The 27,635-nt window shown below is 33.0% G+C and overlaps 4 protein-coding genes across 4 annotated transcripts; 3 read left to right on the forward strand and 1 right to left on the reverse strand.

Annotated features, from left to right (window-relative positions):
• Positions 1–3,830: 3,830 nt before the first annotated feature.
• Positions 3,831–11,577, forward strand: LOC114369287 (PH, RCC1 and FYVE domains-containing protein 1-like). The gene is made up of 7 exons (XM_028326489.1): positions 3,831–3,878; positions 5,119–5,205; positions 5,291–5,392; positions 5,879–7,957; positions 8,068–8,214; positions 10,034–10,494; positions 11,074–11,577. The coding sequence occupies exons 1-7, from the start codon at positions 3,831–3,833 to the stop codon at positions 11,234–11,236; spliced, it is 3,087 nt and encodes a 1,028-aa protein (XP_028182290.1). The 3' UTR covers positions 11,237–11,577.
• A 2,144-nt stretch (positions 11,578–13,721) lies between these two features.
• On the forward strand, positions 13,722–14,872 carry LOC114377754. The gene has a single exon (XM_028336330.1). It carries the CDS (start codon positions 13,882–13,884, stop codon positions 14,503–14,505), a length of 624 nt encoding a protein of 207 aa, XP_028192131.1. The 5' UTR covers positions 13,722–13,881; the 3' UTR covers positions 14,506–14,872.
• Positions 14,873–17,798: 2,926 nt separating this feature from the next.
• Positions 17,799–21,773, forward strand: LOC114377770 (malate dehydrogenase, cytoplasmic). Its single transcript, XM_028336331.1, has 7 exons — positions 17,799–17,953; positions 18,991–19,149; positions 19,291–19,466; positions 19,987–20,264; positions 20,355–20,490; positions 20,580–20,691; positions 21,283–21,773. Exons 1-7 carry the CDS (start codon positions 17,911–17,913, stop codon positions 21,375–21,377), a joined length of 999 nt encoding a protein of 332 aa, XP_028192132.1. The 5' UTR covers positions 17,799–17,910; the 3' UTR covers positions 21,378–21,773.
• Positions 21,774–24,812: 3,039 nt separating this feature from the next.
• Positions 24,813–27,145, reverse strand: LOC114377786 (transcription factor MYB13-like). Its single transcript, XM_028336333.1, has 3 exons — positions 26,843–27,145; positions 26,527–26,656; positions 24,813–25,760 (listed from the first exon to the last, which is right to left on the reverse strand). Exons 1-3 carry the CDS (start codon positions 26,973–26,975, stop codon positions 25,232–25,234), a joined length of 792 nt encoding a protein of 263 aa, XP_028192134.1. The 5' UTR covers positions 26,976–27,145; the 3' UTR covers positions 24,813–25,231.
• Between the last annotated feature and the right edge of the window lie 490 nt (positions 27,146–27,635).

The following is a 27,635-nucleotide window of genomic DNA, read 5'->3' on the forward strand; positions in this document are numbered from 1 at the left end:
GTATCCTTTCTATGATGCCCCCCAATAGGAAAATTCTCTTATATACTCTAGATTCGTAGTGGGGATAAAGTTTGATTATTCTTCTATTATAAATTTGATATTAGCATCGCATATGGATGAAGTTATCCATTTTTTTAAAATAGTTAAAATACAACATATAAAACAGTTCATCAAGTATAAATTTAATTTAAAATAGTGTCGTCTGGCTTAAATACAGTGAGTAGAGTTATCTATTTTATTAAGGAAATGATTAAAATACAACTAATATCTAAAACAGTTTAAATACATATTTAGATTGGTATTGTGGATACAAATTTAAATACATGTTTTGTGTTCATAAATTTCATTACGTGGAGCAAAACAAAGTCATTTTATCACTGATCCAGTCCTACTCTGCAGTTCCAGCTCTGCCACTCTGCATCCTTCTCTTCAACTTGAACTTCCCCCATGTTCATTTTCCTTCAAACACTCCTAACCAATGAAATTTACATAAATATTTCATAAATAAAAAATTTACTGCCTACAAATGCATAAAATGAAGCGAGTCACTAATTGGAACAAAACGAGAAAAAATGGTAGTAAAGATGAAAAATGTGAGATAAAAGTATGTATAAAGAACATTATACTTTGTCTAGAGTTGTACAAATATTTTTAATCAGTAGGCAATTGATTAGAAATTTACTACTAGTATTGGACTTCACAAACTTAGATTCCAAATTCATGTCCTTGTCTCTATTAACTATTTTTTTCCTGCTTTGATGAATATGTTTTGATTTTTTTCACAAATTTGCTACTAGTCTTGGGACTTCATAAATTTACCACTATTGATGAATATGTTTTGCTTTTATATGAAATTTTTGAATCTCATCTCTGCTTTGGTCATTGAAACTCTCTTGAATCAGAAAAGCCACAAGCATGTACCCAATTCTTCTCTGACCCATATATTATACTCTGTTCATCACAAGCAGTGTCTCATTTTTTTGTTAATTGTTACTTGCTATGTGATATGCTCTCTGCCATATTTTTAAAAAATCATCATTTACTATTTCTTTTTTTTTATTTACCATGTTAAACCAGTCAACCTTTATTTCTGTTTATATCCAAACTCTTGTTTTTCCCATGCAATTTCCTTCTTTTCTGTTTTACCTATGTAAATGATATCATTTGATCATGTCATTACTTGATTCTATTTTCCTCTGCTAATAATGTTCTTGAAACCATGTACTGTCACCGTGTTTATGTATCACCCAAGAATGTATTTCTTGGTATTAATAGCAGATTTTTGTCACGCTGTTTCCAATAGCGATGGTTTCTTAAATTTAATTTTTTCATGTGTCAAAGCCAAATAATAAACCAGATTCATAACAAGTAATATAAACAGGGCAATCACAATATATCATTTGCTGTAAAAGAATGTCAGGCAGGAAGGTAATCATAAAACAAGGCAAAAAATGAATAATTTGCAAAACATCTCCACGTGTTTAAGCACGGAGTTTACTAGCCACCTCTAAAGAATAAAAAAATTGTATGTAAGACACATACCCCACAGTTATGGTTTCTTAAAAAACAATTCATCTATCAAAGCCAAATAAGAAAACACCAACAAAAAATCCATATAAAAAGTAATCAAAATCGAACACCCTATAATTTGTTGCAAGGTATCAGCAAGAAAGGGAGACATATAATAAAGTAAAAATTGAATAATTGGTAAAAATATTTACCTAAATAGTTAAGCAAGGAACAGTTACATAACTTTCAGCAATTTGTGACAGCAACTCCAGTTAGTGGAGAGTTCTGAAGTAAGCACTCGACTACCCTGTTTACTTCTTCATCACATATTTCTACGTATGGATTCATTTTAACTTTCAATGACTCCAATCTAACAAAGCACGGAGGTTGAGTTCTCACTTCTCATTGTAGCATGATTTGATAGATCCTGCAATTAGAGTGAATTGAAGACGTATTTTAATGGATATTGTGAAATGCAAGATTGAGTATAGGCCAAAAAAAAAAAAAATGACACAGAATGCAGACGTCATATTCATATGAGATCATTATGAAAACAAAAGAGGAAAAAAAAAACAGACTAAAGTATCTTACTTTTAGTATTAACTCAAGGGTACACGAAGAAAGTGTCAATATCTTTACATTATAAGTGAGCAGTTGCAGCCAACCTGAATATATATTACGAGTGGAGGTTTGAATATTTCCTTCTTCAAGAAATGAAAGATCGCACGTAGAGGAAAGTTGGTAACAACTTGGACCCAAATGATCCAAGATTGTGGGAGAACTAAGATTTGGAGTAGAAAGCACAATTTTGTGTTGAAAGGCATGTGGAAAGATGTTATTGTCCAGGTTCAAACTGAAAAGGTTAGAATTAGATATGAAGAGTACTTTTGCATCAGTGCAAAGAACATTCTTTAAGGACCAAAGTATTCAACAAGTTGCAGACTAAAAATGGCTTGGCGCAGCCATCATCATCACTTGCACTAAACCTGGCATTGGCCAGAAACAAGCTTTCCAATGCGGGTAACTGCAGAGATTTTGGAAGTTCCATAGGAGGGCCGCCAGAAGACAATTTGCGAAGCTCGAGAGACGTCAAAGACGGACAGGAAAAAACAAGAGGCTCAACAAAACGGGTTTGTTTGTCGTTGAGATTTAACATTTGGATTGTCAACTGCTGCACATTGCGCAACACGGCGTATTTCACGACCCTATTCATGGTTCTGGTTCTGGATGCAGTTGTTTAGCCGTGGAAGTGAAGATTAATCACTGAAACAGAAATGTCGCGACCAGGAATAGAGAGGGTAGTGAGACGTTTCCAGATGTTCTTCCACCGGTTGGACAAGATGCAAGCCCCAACAGCATCTTTTGTGCGCATAATATCACACTAACTCTTCACTTCCTAAGAAACTTATTTAAATGTTTCCAATAGTTAACCAAGTAGATCTCACTTGAAACATGATTCATGTGATTCATGATTTTTAAATATGAAAAAACTTTTTCCTTATCAAAGGCCTCCTTGGTGCATTAGCAAAAGCAACATGCTATAATCATGATTCAACATTGTTAGTCATTTAACCATAAGATAAACGCAATCAATTCAATGAATGTAGTTTAGTTTGTAACACGTCTAATTCGTTATAATCAGAGAAAAAATACACTCTTGAGAAGAAACTAAGAGCTTTTGACGTGACTGAGTCCCAGATTGGAATTAGTCTCATGGCCAACCAAAAACTCCGAAGTTTGTGGGGGTAACTTGGAGAAAAAAAAAACCTATTTATATATATAAAAAATTCTTCATTCGATAAGGGTAGAGTGAAAAAAATACATAAAATTGAGGAGAGGAGAATAAAACGTAATGAAAGATTGTGAAGGAAGGTAAGTAGTAATAACTAGTAAGTGTTTATTTTTTTCAGTTCTACTTTTTAAAAATACATTTCCAATTGAAAACCAAACACGCCCTTAGTTGGTGGACGTGGTAGCAGTTTAAGAAGCGCGCCAATATCTCATTCCCTTTCCTTTTACGTAACTTTCGCATCTCTCTCTCAATTGCTGAATCCAATTTCGCTCAGAAACTGATCACACATATGAGAAATCTTCATCTGGGTCTTTCCCTGATTCTGAATCCATAGCACATATCCATGCACTAGTGCCATATCTGAGTTTAAGGGTTATATTTTTTCATTTTTCTTTAACATTGTCCAATTTCTGGGAGAAGAATTTCCATCTTGAGGTTTTTGGAGACTTTGATGAGAGGCCTAAGTAGAAAGCATGACGCTTGAGCTTTGTCCTCTTCAGTGGTTTCCTCACAATTTCTTTCAGATGGAATGGCAGATCTTGCTAGCTTTGGGAGTCATGAGCGTGATGTTGAGCAAGTTAGTTTCACCACCAAATTAAGCTTTTATCTGAAAAAGAAAAAAAAATGTTTGGTTTGGTTTGTTTTGTAGCTGGAAAAGATTAGATTTTTTTTCCCCGTTAGGCATGATCATGCTTGTTTGTATCAAATAGTATTCATTTTCTAAATGAAAAGAAAAATCAAAATATTGAGGGATCTTTTGTTATGGTGTATTAATTATAGACTTACAGTTAAAATGTTATCTCTGGGTGTTAGCAATTATGGCTGTTGGTGATCTTCCTCCAAATGAATTGTTTGTCCTTGCTAGAAGAAGTATAATTGGAGATAAGGCATACCCTTGCAAGCTACAACTTGTTTGATTTCAGGGATGAGAGGTAGGGTAATAATGGTATGAAAAAATATTTTGTGAATAGCATTCCATGCATGATGCATAAAAAATAGTCATGGTACTCTTTACTACTAGTTAGAAGGGGAACAGTATCCTACTTTATGCAGGAGACAAGAGAAAGAAAGCAATGAAAAAGATACTGAGGCGCCTAGGTTTATAGATACAGGCAATGAGATAGGAAACTTGAATCATTTTGTTGAATGGCAATAGTTTGTATTCTATTTCTAGGAGAGGCAAATTAAGTAATTACAAAAGCCATGGATGCATGGGGAGGGCCACATTCATTGAGCATGGTCATGATATTGTTCCTTTCTTAGTGGTTTTTGATTAACAGTCAAAATCTATTTATCTAAATGGGGATAATACTTAGGAAAACATTTTTTTCTGGAATAGAAATTGTTACTAACTGATATGGTTTTCTAGAGATTATGTTGCTAAGGTGCTCCACTTAAATTTAATTTCTGTCTTATTTCTTTGTGAAGGCATTCATTACTTTAAAAAAGGGCACTCAGTTAGTAAAGTATAGTCGAAAAGGGAAGCCAAAGCTTTGTACATTCAGGCTCTCATCGGTGAGTTTTTATAATGAAAAAAAAAAAATCATTCGTGTCCAAACAAACATACATGCATATTATATATATTGAATTTTATATATCAGTATGAATGATTTCATATTTAGCGGCATTAGCAGGATGAAACGAAACTGATTTGGATATCTCATGGAAGGGAAAAGAATCTAAAATTGTCTTCTGTTTCACACATCATCCCAGGACAGAGAACAGTAAGTTAAATGGTTGGTCTTTGGAGGCTAGATTTTATGGTCGGTTATGTTAGCACTCTGACAAGGATATCCTGGGTTTCCTTTTAATTTCAGGCTGTCTTTAGAAGATACTTGCGTCCTGAAAAGGATTATCTGTCATTTTCACTTATTTATAAAAAGGGGGAACGATCACTTGATCTGGTTTGAATACACATCCATTTTGAATTTAAATTTGTCAATTTCATCTAAATTTTGAATCTATTGCTTCCCCTTTTCATATTTCTAGATTTGCAAGGACCAAGCTGAGGTAGAGGTATGGTTTTCAAGCCTTAAGGCATTAATTTCCCGTGGAGAGCGTATTAGGCGTGGAAAAAGTGATTTATCCAATGTGAGTTCTAATAAAAATTGCTTAATGCCTTAAATTTTCAACTTATCTTAGTTTACATGTTAAACAGACTTCCTATTTATGCCTTCAATTTCTCATTGATTAAATTCTAATTTTATGTATTGAAGGATTGAGTTACCTCTAAGATCAGCAGAATCTCAAACTCTAGGAGGAGTTATCCTGGTGCATAAAAACTCAAGGATGCTCAGAATAATTTATGCTACAAATACATTTGAAAAATATGCAAAATTAAAATTCTTATTGACATAAGATTAAATCTGTATATGCAAAACTCGTCAAAATATCTCAATGCTCAAGATGAGCTTTAGTTTCCATCCTGTAAACTTGTTTCAATAAATTACCATAAGTGGGGGCAACAAATAACAAATTTTTAACTACTTGGTCATGGAAACCATGAGAAATTATTGTTAAAGCTTAAGTTGTTATAAACTTTATTTCTAACATCTATATTTTAGAACATTCCAAAAGAGTAATTGTTTTGACTCTCTCTTACAGGAAAGTGTTGACTTAATTCCAAATGATCGTCCTAATGCTGGAACACTAGAGTTTGCATCAAGCATTGCCCGTGGCAGGTTTTCTTTTGAATCAGTATCTCATGAATCTACATCATCTTGCTCTAGATCAGATACAAATATGCCAGTAAGGACAAGTTGTGGAGATGGTTCTCGTGTTAGTGTATCAAGTGTTAGCCACTCAAGTAGTGTAGGATCAGGACTAGATGACATAGAATCTCTAGGTGATGTTTATATATGGGGAGAGGTTTGGGTAGATGGCAATTCATCTGATGGATTGGGGAGTCTAGCCTCTTGTAAGACCGATGTGCTGACTCCTAAACCATTGGAGTCTGATGTTGTTCTTGATGTCCATCAGATTGGGCCTGGTGATCGTCACATTGCTCTAGTTACAAGGCAGGGAGAGGTTTTTACTTGGGGAGAGGACTCTGGTGGAAGACTTGGTCATGGATTTGAAAAAGATTTTGGTAGACCTCATCTTGTGGAGTCCCTGGCAATTACCAATGTGACTTTTGTTGCATGTGGCGAGTATCATTCATGTGCTGTGTCATCATCTGGTGACCTATTCACCTGGGGTGATGGTACACATGGTGCAGGACTTCTTGGTCATGGCACTGATGTTAGCTACTGGATACCAAAAAGGGTTAGTGGTCCTTTAGAGGGACTTCAGGTTGTATCTGTAGCATGTGGAACATGGCATTCAGCATTAGCAACCTCCAATGGGAAGTTGTTTACCATTGGTGATGGAAGATTTGGTGTATTGGGCCATGGAGACCGAGATAGTGTGGCATATCCAAAGGAGGTACAATTATTGAGTGGACATAAGGCTATTAAGGTTGCATGTGGAGTGTGGCACTCAGCAGCCATTATAGAGGTTATGGGTCCTTCTGGTTCAAACACTTCAGCCAAGAGGCTCTTCACATGGGGTGATGGCGACCAATATCGTTTGGGTCATGTTAACAAGGAAACTTACCTTGAACCAACTTGTGTAGCTGCAGTTGCTGAGTATAATTTTCACCAGGTTGCATGTGGGTACACTATGACTGTTGCACTCACTACATCTGGTCATGTTTTTACTATGGGAGGCACAGCATATGGTCAACTAGGAAATCCAAATTCTGATGGAAAAGTGCCAATTCTAGTCCGAGGTAAGTTAGTAGGAGAGTTTGTGGAGGAAATATCATGTGGGGCCAATCATGTTGCTGTGTTGACTTCAAGAAGTGAATTATATACTTGGGGGAGAGGTGCCAATGGAAGACTAGGACATGGAGACACAGATGATCAGAAATCTCCAACACTGGTGGAAGCCTTGAAAGACAGGCATATTAAGAACATCTCATGTGGTTCGACCTTTACATCTTGCATATGCCTACATAAATGGGTTTCTGGAGTTGACCAATCTGTTTGCTCTGATTGTCGACAACCATTTGGTTTTACCCGAAAAAGGCGTAATTGCTATCATTGTGGATTGGTGTATTGCCATCCTTGTAGTTCAAAAAAGGCTTCAAAAGCAGCACTGGCTCCAACACCTAGCAAACCACATCGTGTGTGTGATGCTTGTTATGCTAAGCTAAAAGGTTCTGATAGTGCTTCCAATTTTAATAGGGACATTAGTCGTCCATCTAGTTCCATATATGGAAGGGAAAGTTTTCACCGGGGAGAGGTAAGGTCTTCAAGAGTTCTCTTGCCTCCTACCATAGAACCGGTTAAATACCTTGAGATTAGGACTAATAAGCCTGGAAGTACACATGACTCCATAGTCCGAGCTGCTCAAGTTCCTACGACTTTACAATTGAAAGATGTTTCATTTCCAATTTCATTGAGTTCTGTGCAGAATGTTTACAAACCCGTTATACAGCCAAGTCAACCTCCAACTCCACCAACATCAGCTACTCCAATACCCATGTCACCATATGCTAGAAGACCACCAAGCCCACCGCGTTCTACCTCCCCTGGATTTTCAAGAAGCCTTATTGATAATTTAAGGAAGAAAAATGATCATTTGAATCAAGAAGTTACAAAATGGCAAAACAAAGTATATTCATAATTTTTACCACTTTCAGATCTAGTAATTATGTTCTTTATTCACAGAGAATAACATGTCTCGATTAATAATATTTGTGAATGTTTATTTCTTTCAAATAGAATCAAAATTTGGAGCAGAAGAGTGACATGCAAGATATGAAGATTCAGGAGCTTCAGAAAAATATTGAAGAAGCCATGTCACAATTTGGAGAGGAATCTTCTAAGCTTAGAGAAGCAAAGGAATTTATTAAGTCCTTGGCAGATAAGGTATCTTAATTCTATATTTTGACATCAAAGTTAAACTCAATTTATGTAAATAACATTTTCCTGCTTGAGCCTTGAAACAATGTTTCATCCAAAGTGACGAGAAACAGGAATGAAAAATCATACAAGTGGGGAGGATGAAATCTTTGAAGCATTTCTAATTGCATCTTCACACACACACACACACACACACACATTCAATGTAATTAATCCTTAAGAAAATTCAAATCATGTTGATGAACTTGTTATTGGTTACAAGTCTCTTGTCTATCAATAGTACTTAGGAATAAACTATGCACAATGATCTGCTGCCTTTGATTTTCTCTTCTGACTTCTTTGTAGCTAAATCATATTCCCCCTGATATATATTATTTTCACTATCCTAGCCGTGCAAGAATCTTATAAAAAGTTGGGAACAACTTGAAATCTTCCTTTCATACCATCAGACAATTAACACCAATTTTGCCAAAAAGTTGTGCAAAAGTTGCCTCTGTACCCCATACTGCATTATTCCCCATATAGAATTATATTTTTATATATGAGAACTCAATTAAATGAAGGATAAGCACTCATTTTGGAAACTTAAATAATTATGTGTGACTATTATGCCTGAAGAAATGAAGGAATATATCATTATGTTATCCAAGTGCATTCTACAATAAAATTGCTAGATTTTTGTTATTGTGTATGGGGCAAATATCACTGGATTATTGTGGTACTAAAAAAATATATATTTTAAACATAATAATGATTTGTACCAGAAATTTTGAGTTACTGTAAATGACATTTTCATCATTACTGTGTTGTGATTCATTGTCAAAACAAAACCTCAATCTAACATTTAGCTTATTCTTTTAAAACTAACTACTAATTTCAACAACAAAAATTGGTGATTTGAATGCGTCCAAAATTCTTATTATCCCCAAATGACAATAAAGAAAAAAAGTATAAGTTTTAGATTTAGTTATATGGTTGTATATAAATTTGGCAAAACAAGTCTGGCTAAATTATCTTATGATTGTGCAGATGACAAACCTTTTAATTTTCCAAAGGATTTCAGCAACAATTAATTGATGCAACAAAATAGATGACTATCTTCATTGAATCTTGGCATTCCCTAAAACTGAATAAGGGAAGCAATCATTGAGTTCATGGTGTCAACAAAGAAGTTTAAATTTAGGCTGAGATTTACAGATATATATTTATTGTTACACTTATTAAAACTATATTATTTGCATTATTTATGTATTTTTGATAATTGTTATCTTCTCAGACTCCATAAAGGAGCAATAACTCTCAAGATAGTCAAACCATTATTTATTTTGTCCACTACCTCACCTTTAACTGCAAGACATATGCTTAATTTTTCAATCTGAATAACTCGGAACACATATGGACCTTCATCCTTTCATCAATGTACTCACCTTGACTGCTAATGAATAGGGTTAACTAAAGAGTTATTGCATGTCATAATAAGCTAATCTTTAAACCTGGTGGGAAAGAAAAGGAAGTTGATCAGGATATCTGGTTCATCATAATAAGGCCTAGTTTGGATTAGCTTCTAGCTTACGAGAGCTTTTCAATCCCAAGTATTTGATTCCTAACATACAAAGAAGCCCTTATAAATTTATAGGTGTTTACGGAGAAGTTAGCCGTGAGAACTTATGAAAAGCTAAGATACAGAAGATGATATATTTTACCTTATGCAAGAAGTTAAATTCATTTTATGCTCTTGATATATTTTATTTTCTTTGCCATTAGTGCTTGTTGAGAAGTTTATATCAAAATAGCTAAACTTTCTTCTCCATTTGGTTTTATTTAGTTGAGGGAAGTGACTGAGAAGTTGCCACCTGAGATTCCTGACAAAGAGACCTTGAGAACCATGCATGCTCAAGCTGAAGAATTTCTACATGAAGAAAAAGATTTTGAATCTTCTTCCTCCCCACAGAGCCTTGAGTCTGAGCAACAAAGTGCACCTGATGTACCTGCCTCAGATAGTGACTCTTCAAAACTCCAACAGCAAAGAGTGGAAGGAAATGATGATGCTTCTGGGGTTGTTCCATCTATAGATGGAGAAAATATTCTTGAAGAAAGCAGCAACTCATCTGTATCTAGTCTAGTAGTGATTCCACCAAGCTCAGGAAATGGTTCAAAATTGCATGACTCTGGTATACCTGTGAAAGAAGGAGAAAAATCAGTCATTGAACAATTTGAGCATGGTGTTTATGGCACACTCGTAGTACTACCTAGTGGTTACAAAGTTTTCAAACGAATTAGATTCAGGTATAAGATACTTGCTAATCTAAAATTCCAAATGTATTTTCTTTGCATCAATATTTTTAACTAGTTTCTAACTTAATCTATTTCATAAAAATCCTGTTTCTCAATGTGGGGGTTGCATGTAACAATTTCTATGTGTGATTAAAACTGTAACTAAATGTTGAAATCTTCTATGGTCTTCTATTTCCGTGGAGGTAGTGATGTCCATTAGCAATTATGGAGGTAGTGATGTGTATTGATAGCTTCTTAATTGTTTTATCATAGTTGCTACTTGATATTGATATAAATAGATATAGATGCTTTTCTTTTATAGTATTGGCATGTGGAGGACAAATGTTACCATTTGATTATAAGAAAAGCTTGTATGTTAATTTGGTTTTTGTTTTTTTTCCCCCTACTTTTTAGTTTGATGGCAATTGGTTAACACTTTGCAGCATTATAATGTTATACCATTAATTTGAGTATGGTTTTTCTTATTTCAATTGTTTCTATCTTTAATACTATTTCTATCTCCTTCGGGAAAAAAAAACTATTTCTATCTGTTTTCTCTTTTCCTTTATTATTTTCTTTTCTTTTTTGCAGTAAACGAAGATTCAACGAGCAGCAAGCAGAAGAATGGTGGAACCAGAACAAAGATAAGGTGCTTAGTAAATACAGTCCACCAGCCGCAAAAAATTCAAAAACTGGATCATCTATTACCCCTCCACATGCTGAAGAGAATAGTGAGGCTTTACCTTCTTCCTAAACTTACTTCTCTGGTTTACCTAGACATACCATAGTCTGCTGGAATGATCTAGAGAATAGAGGCAACATCAATCTATCAAGTGTAAAGAAATCTATATTAGGAAAATTAGTGTAAAAAACTTGGCAATATCTACAACAGTCTGGATATGACCCGCAATAGAGGATAGAATATGTAGTAAGGTTTAGAGGTAGGCATTAAATTTACTTTTGATTAACATGCTTTGGATCTCATTCTTTCCTTTTGACTCTTCCTCTATAAATCCCTGTGTTCTTGGGTCTTCAGACACAGAGCTCTTGTTATTGGTATTGTACATTGGTACATGTGTAATTTAATTCCTCTAACAAGTCTAGAGAAGCAATTAAATGAATAATGCTATAACCACATTTACATAATACTATAATAGTAGTAATAATTTTAATAATAATTCTATACTGCATGTTCTGTTAAATTTGATGTAACGGGCTGTTGGTTCAACAGTGGAAGAAAGTGCTAGTGGTAAAATTAAATATCCTAAAGTAGTTGTTTCAGGCTGATGTTACTTTTACTAAAAGGATATATTAAATAAAGTTTGAGTTTCCAGTTTCAACAGAAAGGAAAAGGCTATCTTGCTTACACTCCATAGACTAAGACATGCAAATCCATTAAAAACTTAACTCTTATTTGAATAAACTTTCTTTGTAAACACTTATAAAGAGAAGAAAACAATAATATAAAATGAATTGAGCTTGTCTCGCAAGTTAAAATCAACTTATGCCCTTAATTTTTATAGAAATTTTCTTATTTACCTTATTTAAAGCTAAAGTGCATTAATTGATTTTAATTTATAAAAGAAGTTCAATTTATTTTACTATCTTTTTTTTTCTTAAAAATATTTACGGAGATTGATCTGTTTGACCTTAGTGTCTTCATAAAAAATATGCAAACTCTACTGCTTGTAGTTATCTCTTTCAAAGCAAAGTGGACCCAAATGGACAGTGATATGTTTTGTGGTGGGTCACTTATATATATCCTCTCTAATTGATTGCCAAACATGGCCAATTACAATGCTTCCAAATCAAACGGGGAAAGAGTGGTCTAAACTTTCAGTGCCAGTTAGTGCTGGTCTATTTTCATTCGTATAGTCTATTTAACAGGGTACATTCAAATTTTCAATGTCTTCTGAGGAAAATGAAAGCAGATGTGTCCATAAAATGGTCATTTTATCGCTAGATTGAGATAGAGGAAAAGCAGTACTACAGCTTATCCAAACTTATTATTATAATTGTTCTTTAATGTAGTTTAACTGAAACTCAAATTATTAAAGAGGGGTGATTGGACTTAAAGTGTAGATAATTTTAAGAAATCAGAAAATAAAAGTGATTTGAGATATTTGACCTTCAGATTCTAAGATTATAAATGCAGAATCTTGGAGATAATTCTTGAACTTAAGATCGATTCTTACTGAGATTCAGCGGCAGAGACAGACCCATGATCTCCACCGTGTAAGATTGATTCTTGCACAAGAACCTTCAAGATATGCAATGTTTTAAAAAAATATATTTTTTAATCTTTCTCCCTAATAAAATTTCAAAAAGTCAAGTTTACGGTGAGATCTATAAAAAATGATTTAAGAATCCAAAGTAGGCTCTATCATTGGAATAAAAAATTAAAAAAAATCTTAAATCGCATGTGACAATACACGAAAAAGTAATTTAAAATCTCAAAATTATATTTATCCCTAAAGATGCTTTAAGAAAGATTTATTGTCACTTGAGTTATTACTTTAATTATATTAATAAATTTTGATAATTTATTATAAAAGTTATGAAAAACTTTACATGAATATTCAATGTGTTATTTGACATCTAAAAAGGAAAAAAAATATAAATATAATAAAATTTATGATCTGATAGAAAGAGTTAAAAAATATAGAAATATTAGAAGAATGTTTAAAATAATAAAATGTTTAAATATCATTACTCAAAAAATTATATCAATAATTTTACTCAAAACTTAATGGCAATCTAACTATGAACTGAATAAAATGTCATTTCTTTCTTCTTTTCTGCTATGAGGAGCGGGGTACTGGTCAGTGATCAACTTGCCTTTTACGTTAGAAAGAAAAAAGGAGCCCGCAACCCAAAAGTTGCATACTATTGACACACCACATGGGAAAACCTATAATATTGGTCTTTACAGAATTTAGTTTTCCTTATTATTCTCATCATACTTAGCACCCAAGGTTGCTTCCATGCTGTCAATTCTGCCGAAAGTGTTGAGCTAGGAGTGAGAATTGCACACCCTTATGATTAAGATTTCATATTATTACAACTCTTGCCATCAATGCGTATCTATTTTGTGACTCTATATGTTCCATGTTTGTTCTTGTAGAAATCAAAGACAATGGCACTCGTGTAATTCTATGGCAAAATAATGTGTCAATTGGAGGGACCAAAAAGATGTTAGCAACTTGTAGAGCAAATTGATTATATAAAAACTAAAATGGGGGGATCATAGGTTCCTTCGTGAGATTGAGAATAATTTCTAATAGCCCTTCCCTTCATTTGGAGACACATTATTGTTCTTTCTTCCTACAAGCCTTTTTCCCTATCCAACTCTTTTCTCTCATCAAACCAAAAGCACCCTTAATTCATTCACTTTGTGATATGTCTCGCAAGAGGCTAGGAAAAAAGCTTCAACCTGCCAAGAAGGCATGGAAGAGCTTCTCCAACACAGTCCAACACAAACTCCACAAACTCAACATCCCCAAGTCCATGAAAACCACCCTTCAACGCCTCCTCTCAGCCTTTCACTCCCTTGGCCATCTCATACACTCTAGACTTCATCGCTCACTCACCACTATAAGGCCACGTGGTGCCACTTCTAATTACTACCATGCTCAATACAAGCACTGTGCAGCCATACACATATATGACCTCTTTGACCACAAGGCTAATTCTGTGTCCATGCATGCCACCAACAAGGCAAGTGCTCGTGCAACACAAGTGCAAGGGGAAACAAGCAAAGGCAAAGAGAAAGAAGAGCATGGTATTTACAAGGGTAATAATTTTGTTGGTGAGTGTCGCAACCAGCAGGGTCACGGCGGTGAGAGTAGTAGTAGTGGCTTGAACACCATAGAGGATGCATGGAAGGTTGTGGTTGCCAAGTCTCCACAACTACACGTGGATCAAAAGGCAGAAGAATTCATAAGCAAGTTTCGTGAAGATATGAGGCTTCAGAAAGAGAGGTCAATGCTTGAATTTCAGGAGATGCTAGCACGCAGTACCTGATTTTTTTTTTTTATCTCAAGGACTATTCATTTTCTAATTTGACATATGGAGTGCACATTAAAGTGATATATACATATGGGGCATGATGGTTTGATATATATATTTTTTTCATTTTCATTTTGGATTCTATTGAAATTAAAACAAAGTCAGCACATATTTGTTTAAGTATTGTGAGTGTGAAGATGTATAGGAAATTAGGCTTTTGCATTGAGAGGGATTCTTGGTTTTTTTTTTTTCCAAACATTATTTGAATTCCTTCTTTTGGTTGACAGCAAGTATCTGATTGATTGTGCATTGTTTTGTAATCGATAATAATGAAGCGTATAATGTATAGAATGTATTTGGAAGTGAGTTTTGTTAAGCTTTATTTTTCTGGTGACTACACTTGCTTTTAGTTATTTGGCTTTTTCTAAATCTGCTTGTTTTGTTTGCTCTTGTCCAAGGTCCACATGCATCCATTTTCTCTTCCGAACTTCAATTATTTTCAGTTGCTTTGTTAGGTAACTAATAGTGATTTGTTGGGGGCATCATCAAACTAATGCAGCTCACATGCTAGTAAATTAAAGTGCCCCATCTTTAATAATGGCACTACCCTTAGTCTTTTGGAAAATGCCTATATACATGGAGATTTTTCAAAAGTAATTCAAAATGTTCCAGGTAGATTTTTAGTCTATCTATTAGTATATTAAAAGCTAACCAGGTTAATTTGTATTTGTATGTTGTACGTACAAGATAAATTACAAAAATTTCAATTTAAATACACGAGTAATTCTTCGATTTCTAAATTAGGAACATGGGTATCAATCAATATTAAATATTGATTATTATCAAAAACTTTTTCATAGTAATACGTTTTTTTTATAAAAAAATTCAATATTTACAATAGTATTTTTCATTTAATTTTCACTTGATAAATTTGAAAAAAACATGTAAAACATGTAATTGAAATATATTTAAAATAATTTGCAATCAATCTATATAGATTGATACATGATTTGTATACAAAGTGTGTGATTTAATACTTAAAATCTTTAAATTTTGGGGTTAAATATGTTTTTGGTACTAAAAAATTAATTGTGCTTTAATTTTAGTCCTTAAACTTTTTCTTATTGATTTAAATTCATGAAATTATGAAAATAAGTAAAATTGATCTCTCATTCTAACTTCTTTAACATTTTCACTAAGGTAGCTAACTATTATTACATGATCATGGTATCCACATTGCCAACCATGATGTCGTATGACATTAGAGACCAATTTTACTTATTTTAAAAAATTCAAGAATTAAAATCGCAATTTTAAAAAATGTAAGAACTAATACCAAGTTTGGCCAAATTTTAAAGAATTAAAAATACATTTTTACATTATTTCATTCTTATTATAATTAAAATTATTTAACTATTGTAATAATTAACTTACACGTTTAATAATTATAAAAAAAATAAGAGTGTAAAAGGAAAGGAGAAAATGATAAGGGAGATATACATAATATATAATTAGCATATGAAAGAGTAAAAAAATAATGATGGATCATGTTAATTCCATTAATTCTTTCTCTTCCAAATATTGTTTTCTCAATTATGAAAATAGAGAAATCTCAAACAGGAAATGAGTTGAGTGTTGTGAAATCCACTGAAAAGTCGCCTCTTAATGCATTTTGAGTAATGGGCTTTGCAAAATGGCTATATATCAAATAGTAGTTAGAATTATCCCAAACGCATAACAGAGTCAATTATAGCAAACAAATATTGTAGGGGAGCTTCTATTGGCACTACTAGTAGTGCTATTGGCACTATCCAGGTGGGTAGATTTTTTATTATTCCAAAAATGTTACTTCTCTTTTACTCATCTGGTACTAATTTCGGTAAATAGTTGTGAGTGAATTGATATTTTTTTTACTTAAACACTTTCATACCTCAGTGCCTATATCATCTAATTTAATTTAATTGCAAATGCTCAAATGTCAATGGGTATATAATAATATGAAGAAAATATATAATAAAAAAAATTCCATTTATGAGGTTATGAAATAGATTCTGAACTTTTGGAAAAGCTAAAAACTATGGTCCACTGATACAGTATTATGTGGCTGATGATGCTTGATTGCATGCTTGATACAAATTGTACATGGCGTGGGGCCCACATCAGCGGATGCTCCGTGATCACTCAACTTCCTTGATGTCGTTAAGCATCTGGGAAGAATATCCTTCCTCCGTTCATATTTATTATCTCATAAGTTTTACATGAAATTTATATTAAAAAGACTCATGTAAATTTTTTTATTGATAAATATTAATTATTTATTTTTTTAAAAAAACTCACGTTAAAACCAATGAAATTTCATAAGTTGTACATGAGCCTTACTAATTTAAAACTTGTGAATTATATTCATTTTGAATTGTTTGTTTAAGTTTTTTAAAATACTTTTTTAATTGAAAGGTATAACTAAGAATTTATGTTAATTATATAATTTCAAAAATAAAAACTTTCCTTTATAATTTTTTAGATGTTATTTTTTTAATAGCATCTTAGCTTGTAATAAGGCTACATCTACAATTCCCGGACTTTACAAGTAGTGAGTCTTTGATTCTCTTGAATATTAGATTGGCTTTTACTGTTTTAGAAGTTTTACGAAATTATAACATGAAATTTGTGGGTATTATTTTTTAAAAGTTTACAAAAAAATAAGCTTATAAAGGAAAGGAGAGGTCGAAGTAAAACTGTTAAAATTGAACAAAAAACAATTGACTCACAGAAACCATTATTATTTTCTTGATCTAACTCATTAAACCATAGATTATAGGCTGGGCCGTCCCGGATAAGTTGAGTTTATCCATGATTTCATTTTTTTTATTATAAAATTTAGTGAGGCAATTTACCGATAATTGATCATTTTATTTTCTATTCTATTGATATCATTTTTACTATAAAATTTAACTGATAAAAAAATATAGTAAGATTTGTTTATTTGCATAGAAAAGAAAAAAAATAAACAAATAAAATAAGATAGATTCACACTTTTATAGTTAATTTTAATTCAAAACTATTTTTATTCATTTCTTTTCGCTTTATTAAACAAACCCTAGAAAGAGAATACTTTTTGCACCCGGTTTCCACTTTCTCAAACCCAGACGAGGAGCCTAAAAAGTTTCAACGAACAATTCTTACTTATTTTATTATTTTTTCTTAAACTATGATACAGCTTTTTTGTAGGTTCCTTTTCTGTTTTGCCGTTAAAGTTAAACCTGCTAAAGCGGCGTCGTTTCATTCAGTCCTAGCGTGGCAACACTATCTCCACACAAATAAATACCCAAGTCTACCCTCATTTCACAACCCACACTCACTCTTTCACTCTTCTTCGTCTCAAATCTCTTCGTTCCTTCGATTCGTTCCATTTCTTCCAAAATGGCCAAAGACCCAGTTCGCGTTCTCGTCACTGGAGCTGCAGGTATTTCTCTCATCGCCATAATCTCTTCTCTTCCGTGCTTAATTTTCAGATTCATCTCGATCGCTTGATTTTACACCCTTTTGTGTTTTCAATGCGAGATCTGTGAGCTGACTGTGTTTTTGGATTTGTTTGATGGTTTTGAATTCTGGGTCTGTGTCAAAATTATGTCTTTGGTTGTGTTTGAATCTTGATCTGCTTACGTCTCAGATCTGATGCTGTGATGAACGATGATGATGTTTTATGTTTGTGTATTGTTATTAGTTTTTGTGTAGATTTGTTTCTCAGTGATTTGGTTTTAAAACCTGGGTCTGGTTTGGGATTCTTATGCAATTGTTTGTTAAGGTTGGTTTTGTTATAGATGAAAGGGTTGTGTTTTATGTTGCATTAGGGAGTAATAGTTGAAACTAGTGTAGTTTTGGGCCTTTCCTTGCCCTTGTTTATCATCTAATGACACTTGTTATGATTCTTCTCTGTGAATGAGTGAGAATCATATAATTCTGAAACATTTAGTGTGTAAAGTTGACTTACTATTATGGGAAGGATTGAATCAGTTGTTTGTGTGTTTGTCACTGTTCTTTATGAAACGTTATTGCAATGGTTCACTTTCATTTAACTGAAAATAAAAGCCACGGTAAATTTGATTATTTTCTGGTGGTGCACTTTATTTCCTACAATTCTATTGGTTTTTGTAATCTTGTTTTGAAAATGGTGGTACTGTACCCTATCCAGGCTTTTTCTTTTCTTTTCCTTTATTCACATATTTATCTGTGTTGTTTCAAGTTTTTTAATTGATTTCCTCGTACTTTTACAATGTCTTCTGTTGGCTGTGTTTTTCTCACATCTAACTAAAAACTAGCGTACCCCATTGCCCAGAGGTTCTTCGCTATGCGAAGGTATGAGGGAGGGATGTTGTACGCAGCCTTTCCCTCACATCTCAGAAATGAATTTTATGGCGGAACTGAATATGGGCTGCTTGTGGATGCATAAAATTTTGTTTCTCATCCTGTTGTGCTAATTAAATGTTTTATCAATTGTAGGGCAAATTGGGTATGCTCTTGTCCCTATGATTGCTAGGGGAGTGATGTTGGGTCCTGACCAGCCCGTGATCCTCCACATGCTTGACATTCCTCCGGCAGCAGAGTCATTGAATGGGGTTAAAATGGAATTGGTGGATGCTGCATTCCCTCTTCTTAAAGGTATGACTTACCTTTGTTGAAGGGACTGTTACATAAATATCATGAATAACAACGTTAGCCGTCTTGATTTGACATAGGTTTCTTTCAGTAGCTTATATGATCAACAAGATTATTAAATCCTGGGATATTTATTTGTTTCAGGTGTTGTTGCCACAACTGATGTGGTTGAGGCATGCACTGGGGTCAATATTGCCGTGATGGTTGGTGGATTCCCAAGAAAAGAAGGTATGGAGAGGAAGGATGTGATGACTAAGAACGTCTCCATTTACAAGTCCCAGGCTTCTGCCCTTGAAAAGCATGCTGCTGCCAACTGCAAGGTGATCCCTTTCATCTGAATCTTCAGCCCCTTCTTAATTGACTATAATTTCTGCAGTTTTTTTATTTCAACATTGTTTTCACTTTCTATTTTAAATTGCTTGGGACATGTTGGTTTACTCTTACAATTGAAAACTATTTATTTGTTGGTTTCTATTAGATGGTTCTAGACATAAGACCAGTAAAATACAAGTGAGTAAACTGATCTTATTTGTTGTTTTGGCCAATTAAGATATTTGCAGTTGCAAAGAATTTATTTGTATCCTCGTTATGTCTGTTTTTGTTTTTGTTTGTCAAACTTTGACAACTTTTGGGAGACACACGTTTTCACATGAATTGGGTATTGAGGAAAAAGCTCCAGCCAAGTTTATATATGTGCAAGTGTATCTATTTGTATGTTGAAGTCCTTGTGATTCCATCATGATGGAATCTAACTGAGTTCATTCTTTTTTGCAGAAATCATGTATTTCAGTTTTATGTGGTTGTTTTGGAATATTTATGAGACTTTGCATTATCTTTCAGGTTCTTGTTGTTGCTAACCCAGCAAACACCAATGCATTGATCTTGAAGGAATTTGCTCCATCTATTCCCGAGAAGAACATTTCTTGTTTGACTAGATTGGATCACAACAGGGCATTGGGCCAAATCTCTGAAAGACTGACCGTTCAGGTTTCTGATGTAAAGAATGTCATTATCTGGGGCAATCACTCATCAACCCAGTATCCTGATGTTAATCATGCAACTGTTGCAACCTCAGCTGGGGAGAAGCCCGTCCGTGAGCTTATAGCTGATGATGCCTGGTATGCCATGAATACCGTGAATTATGACTTTCGCAAATTATTATTATTATCTTTGTGTTTATTAAAGCGTCGCTATTTTTCATTGTCAAGGTTGAATGGGGAATTCATTACTACTGTTCAACAACGTGGCGCTGCAATTATCAAAGCTAGAAAGCTTTCAAGTGCACTATCAGCTGCTAGTGCTGCTTGTGACCATATTAGAGACTGGGTTCTTGGAACTCCTCAGGTTAGTTGGGTTTTTGTTTGTTTTTTTAATTCAGGTTCTTTGTGTCTCCAGCTCAGCTTATAGTTTTTTTTTCTCCATTGTTATTTTAGGGCACTTGGGTATCAATGGGAGTATATTCTGATGGTTCCTACAATGTTCCAGCTGGACTTATATATTCATTCCCCGTCACTTGTGCCAATGGGGAATGGGCAATAGTTCAAGGTAAGTGTTTTGTCACTTAATATTGTGTTTATCCATATTATCTCACCATCTTTGGTGTTAACCCTTGCTTAATTTGCCGGTGTTTGTTTTTGCTTTAATATTTTTACATTTTTATATTAAAAAGTCACTGAAATTTCAACAATTCGGGGTAGAGCTTTCTAATGCCACTGAAATTACGGGCCAGTTTGCTTTTGCTTTATTAAATGTATTTTTATTTAAAAGTTTTAAATAATTTACCATAACTACACTAAACTCTTGGAAAAATGCAAAAGTCTTGAAAATAACGCCATTATAGTGCGTTTCTTATCTCTCATAAAGCTAAATGCGCTCTGTCTCTATATATAATCTGGCAAAATTTCTCCAATTTTAGCCTGACTTTTAAAAATGTTAATGAAACAAGATTTACTTAAATAATCTCTTTCTTGGTGTGATGCTTGCTAATGCAACTGTAATTATTGGTGGAAAAACTTGGGAAATGGTTATACAATAAAAATGTTTTCCCCCCTTATTCAAATGCTCTCTATATAGTTCTAAATTTGATCAATCATCAATGCATCTGAGCTTACATAAGTTTTGCTTTTTTAAACCCAGGACTTTCCATTGATGAGTTCTCAAGGAAGAAGTTGGACTTGACTGCAGAAGAGCTTTCTGAGGAGAAGGCATTGGCTTACTCATGCCTAAATTAGACACCATTGCTTTTTGTCTACTGTCCTTGTTAGTAGGTTCCCATGTTTTGCCTATAGAAGTGTAGCTTCAATTTTGAATAATGCTCCTTCTAAGATACAAAGGAACTATCACTGGAGAAGAGTCTGTTTTTCATTGGAATTACTTGTATTTCAACATCTAATCCTTTTAGGAGGAGGATATTTGAGCCCATGGGCCGCATATTGAATTTTGGATTAGTCCTAATTTTATGTGCGTTAGTGCCCCCGGTTGAACTTTTTGGTGTGTTTGTGGTGGCTGTACAAGATTTTTGATGTATGTGGGATGCACAAAGCGTGCAAACATATACTTCTAGGCCTTGTGGTCGAGTATTATGCACTAGTATTACGCAATAAGGTCATCATGGATATGCTTTTTAACTCTAGCTTGCACTCTCTCAAACTCGGCTTATGAGAAATGTTGGCAACATTCTCTACTAAAACTATCGTCTACATATTTTTTCCCATTGCTTGAAATTTGAGACTTGGAAATATTAAAGTCTCATTCGCAAAAATAGGTAAACAGAATGATTTTAGCATTTTTCAAAGGAGTTACGAACAAAGTAGCGTGAAATTTGTCTCATGTTAAGCTCTCATTCCTGATTTAGTGAGGCTTACATGAGTATCAATCAATATAAAAAAAAAAAAAAGAGAGAATGATAGTGTGTTTATCGTTACTGCTAATTTGAATGACTTGTCAATAACAGCTTTATGGGATTAAAATTCTTTAAGGGAGTATTTTTTTTTTTTAAGGTAAAACTGGCCAGTAAAAATAAATTTGAGTTAAACATTTCAACTCTGTTGACACTAGAGCTAACAGTGAATCGAATCAACTCTAATATAATTTGAGACTTATCCAATAATTGACTCGTTGATTTTAGTATGAGTTAAATTTAAATTTAAAATTAACTTCGTTAAATAAAAGAGTTAAACATATTAAATATTTTATATTATTGAATTATTAACATGCACCCAGCAACAAAGCTCAAACCTCAAACAAATAGAATCAACATTAAAATCTCATTAATGAGTACTTTTGTGAGCTCCCAGCTTATGCAAGGATAACAAAAATGAAAGATGAGAAAAAACAACAGAGTTCCTTATCATTGAACTATTTCATAACTTGAAAGAAATTCGTCACATGATTTTTTGGGTAAAAGAAATCAAGATCCTAAATTTTCAATGGAGGGTTCTCTCGGAGAGTAAGAAAGGAGTGAAAATGAGACTGTTTTAGAATTGATTCAAATTTATGAAAGGTTATTAGAGTTATATGACTTTCTAATTTTTCTCTCTTCACACCTGGACAGTTTACTAAACTTATTCATCCTTTTTTCTTATTCAATATCCATCTACTTAAGTTTAAATACTCTAAAATTCAATATGACATATACATAGACATAAGCATAAAAAAAAATATCATATCATAATTAATTAATTAATTACATATACTTAAATTAAATTTAATTACTTTTATAATCTAACTAAAATAATTAATAAAACATTATTGATATTGTAATGTTACAGATATTACGCCTAACACTATTCTGTATTGTTTATCAAATATTGACATTCGAAGTCCAAAATTCAGAATCTTGGCTGCTAATTCCGTTAATATTTCCCTAACTTTCGTCCAACTTGATTTAAACCACTTGGTCATGGTTCTTGTTTCTTTTGCCGTCTCTTTATTTTAAAAAATGTTCGTTATATTTTCTTATTTAACATTTAATATTTTTTTTTTTTTTTTTGCATTCAGAGTATAAAAAAATGGATCGTGCATCAATTAGAAATAATTGTCGTTATGATTTTTAGATGTATAATAAAACTCAATTTATTTTACACATTCGTTTTATATTATTGGTACATACACTATTTACTTTTAATAGGATTAAATTGCACACAATAGTTTTTCATTTAATTAAAATAATATATATGCTAATAAACACAATCTCTTTTTAATTTTAAAAAACATACGTTATATTATTTGAGTTTAGTTTTTATGTATTATCAGTGTGTATATATATATTACACCTAGAAAAGATTAAAAATCATTATTGTTACAATTTTTTTAAGATAATTATTATATAAGTTAATTAACTTATAATATATAATAGTTTGTGAATGGATGATAATATAATTAAAAATTCTCATATGGTATAAGAATTTAGAAAAATTAAACAGAAAACCATTCAAATTTTAAGTATTTGAAATTCTATAAAATTGATTTAATTACCCTTTTGGTCCAAATTTTAAGTATTTTGTTTAACTCTTTTGATCTTTGCTATCCAAAGTCACCTAATATTGTTATACAAAATTCTTTAAAATTGTTACAAAATTGAAATTGATAGTGTAAAATTGATAGGACAAGTCAAGAGCTTTGTTGGCATTGGGACGAATCTTGCAAATATTGTGGCTGAAGTGCTTCCCCCACCAAAGCAACACCATTATTGCCTCTTGCAGCGATTGTGATGCCTCCCACCGCGATTGACACACCAACGATGTTGTGCGGAGGTTTGGTTCATTGAAGGAGATCACGATGTTCACCAACACATTGTACGAGAGCATTGAGAAGTCATCTCTGAGAAGTGGTTAGAAGGAAAACAAATCCTTGGTGGCAAGGTGAAGAAGAAAAAAAGAGCTTTTTTAAAATTTATGGCAGTTAAAAATGGTCAAAATCTTTCTAGGGGTTTTACCACATCAGTTTTAGCTTTGTTGGATACAATTCTATTCGAGTTAGATAAGTTGATTATAAGCACTAAAACTCTCATTGCAAGTATTAAGTAACATAATTGCATATTCACGATTAGAACATAAGACTTCTAATCAAGTTAAAACAACATCGCACCACTTAGATTCACATATTTTGTAATAAGATATTTTAAACTATAAAGACTAAAAACAAAAGTTACTCCAACTATAGAGACAAAAAAATAAAATAAACCACTTAAGTTTCTCATCTAAACACAACCTTACACTAGTGCATATGCTATCTACTCGTTATATATTGAACATTTTAATTGTAAAGTTTAATTTTTATGTACTGTGAATATAATTTTTTTGCATTATCAACTAATAAAAGATATTGATATAACTCTAAAAATACTTATACAAGTTGATAAAGTTACCTTTCTGTAAATATAATTTTTCAAGTGCTAATTAATAAACACAAATGTCTTTTCGAAGTGTTATTTTGTTATTTTGCAAGGTTCAGAGAACAAGGTCGAATGATTTCAAGTACCCGTGGGTGACAAAATTTACTTTTCAAAGCAGGCAAAATATCTTGCAAGTTGCAATTAGGTTACGACGAAAGCCTTGGTGGACCGATTCAAATTTAATAGTCCACTTGAGTGCAGTGATTCTCTCTTGAGGATAAAACCAAACAAAACGGACAAGCATAAAGAAAATAGTAAGCAATAAAACACGTGGAAAAAAATTGAATACTTCATTACATAATTAATTTTTTTTGAAGCAAATTACATAATTAATTTATTGCTATTACAATTTGAACAACTCTAACCTAATGAATCATTTTTTTAACAAAAAAAAAATGTTAAACGAACATGAATGAAGTATTGCACAATATACATAAAACAAAGTCAGTATTTCCCTTTTGGTCCCTCAGATTAGCTGGCATATTTTGATGATATCATAACATAATCATTTTTACCCTTTACAAATGTTGCTAGTTTCTTTTATCAATGAATGACCCTAGCTCTTAATGTTCTCCTTAATTCCTTGTAACCGTCAAATTCAATTTTGTAACATATATGATTATTATTATTATTTTAAAAAATGTTTTCTATCTGCCGAATTCAATGATACCCTCAATGTGTCTGAAAATTTCAGAACTCTGGCAATTCGATTGACTCCCCTGATTTGATGAATATGTCATACCAGAAATCCATGCCATCATCATAGTTTGAACCATTATAATCAACACTTCGTTGTTGGAAGCTTTCCACTGAATTAAATTGGTATTGAGGGGGTGCTAATTCATTTGAAATTGTCCAAGAATTTGATGTCATCATGGTGGAGCTTTCATAATCCACTGTTGCCTCTGACCAAAAGCTTTCATCAATTGGAGGCATTATTGTCTCCACAGACTCTATGTCTTCACTCTTGATCATGTTGTCCATGTTTTTAGTCCCTTCACTAAATGATGAAAAGTCACTTAAAGAAGTAGTGCATGCTGATGATGTAGGTTCTAATTGAGTTAGTGTGCTGGAATTGGAATCAGATCGTTTGATTCTTGGCTTGGAAACCCTTTTTTGGATTTCTGAATTCAGTAGCCTCTTCTTCAAGTGGGTGTGCCACACATTTTTTATTTCATTGTCAGTTCTTCCTGGTAATTTTGCTGCAATTGCTGACCACCTGAAAACATGGATCAAGATCAATTTAATAATGCATCAGATTCTTGTTTTGGTTTCTTGGTTGAAGAGATTGAGAAAACAACGAAGTAAAAGTTGGACTGTATTGATTTGTAGGATTACATAGACAGTAAATCTCATGCACTCATTGGAATATATGTACGTCTAGTGTATGTTAATAGTTGCATGTGCTCTGAAATATGCCATAATACTTAGTGCCGTGCAAGGCAAATATAGTGAGAGAATCTTGCTAACCCACCCACATGTTTATTATTCTTTAATTTCCATATCATATATAATCATGATCCTTATTAAATAATTAAAATCTTCAATTAAAATATTATATGTACTTCATTAAGATATGGTAAAAAAAAAACAAATCATACTTTAAGGGTCTTGGTCCTACTAGTATTTTTTTACGAAAATTAATTAGAAAGTGATAAAAGTCCATTAATGAAATCAATCAATCCTAGACTATCTAGCACATTTTATGGCTTTTGCCTGGTATAATAATTATCAATGGACCCAATTCCTTCTCAATCTTATTATCAATATTAATGCCGCTTGCCCCCACCACTTAATTAAATCATGTTTACTTTTCAGAGAAATTAAGAAAAAGATAAGAAGCATGAAATTGGAAACCCAAATCCACTTTCGAGAACAAAATCGCTCATTACAATTTCAGGCAAACTAATTAAAATGCTCATCTTATTCATGGTACTAAACATATTAATGCCATTAGTCTGAAGAAGAAATCAACCAATATATACCTGTTCCCCAGCAACTCATGCATCTTAATGATAATTTCCTCTTCTTCGCTTGAAAAATTTCCTCTCTTGATATCTGGCCTTAAATAGTTAATCCACCTTAGCCTGCAGCTCTTGCCACACCTTAATAACCCTAAGAAATGATACCAAAGAACCCAGAATAAAATCAATAAACAAAAAATCTCATGACTCCAAATCATCCAAAAAGTGGAATATGTCAATTACCAACTTTATAATATAAAAGGGTGAATGGAAATATATATTAATTATCATAAATTCAATGTGTTTCTTTTGTTTGTAAATTGAGAATTTAAAGTACCTGCAAGCTTTGGGAGGGCACGCCAATTTCCATGGCCATGTTTTTGGATGTATGACATGAGGATTTGATCTTCCTCTGGGGTCCAAGGACCCTTCTTCAATCCCATCTTTTCACAACAAGGAGCTCTAACCATCTTCTTCAAAAATTGATGTGGATCGATAATATATTGTATAATGTATTTTTGCTTTGGTCTTACTCTTGTGTGTAGCTCTCGATAGCAGTTAGCTGCAGCTCTGTGATTGTTCAACTTTATGTCCCAATATATGGCTATTTATATCCTTGGATATTCCGCACGCCACTGTGATGAGCAAGAATGGTCCAACAAAAGACTTAATAAAACGTTTTCATATTCAAACCTTTTAGGCTTTAGCACAGTTTCCGGGAAATGGAGGAGCTCCCCCCCTCTCTCTCTCTCTAGAAAAATAAAATTATTTTTAATTTTTCTATTTAAGTGAGACTAGGGAATGTACACAAAAAAAAAGTGATGAGACTAGGGAATTTGAAGATTTCATTATTATGTGTCTGTGTCGTATTATGGGTTGAATATTATTCTAAACTCCGTCAAGGATAAGATAAAGTGGGTTATAGTATAGGTTTATATGATTGATTGTATGTGACATTTTTTGCGTGGATTCATTTAATCCTTTATGTCAACCAAAAGTCTAAAACGGTGAGTACAACTACATAAATAAAAATATATAAGCAACAATACGTAATATATATATATATATATAGAGAGAGAGAGAGAGGTAGTTCCTTCAGACTAAAATATATATAAAAATGTGGTAGAGTA

Source organism: Glycine soja, chromosome 2, assembly GCF_004193775.1.
Source record: "Glycine soja cultivar W05 chromosome 2, ASM419377v2, whole genome shotgun sequence".
Lineage (NCBI taxonomy): Eukaryota > Viridiplantae > Streptophyta > Magnoliopsida > Fabales > Fabaceae > Glycine > Glycine soja.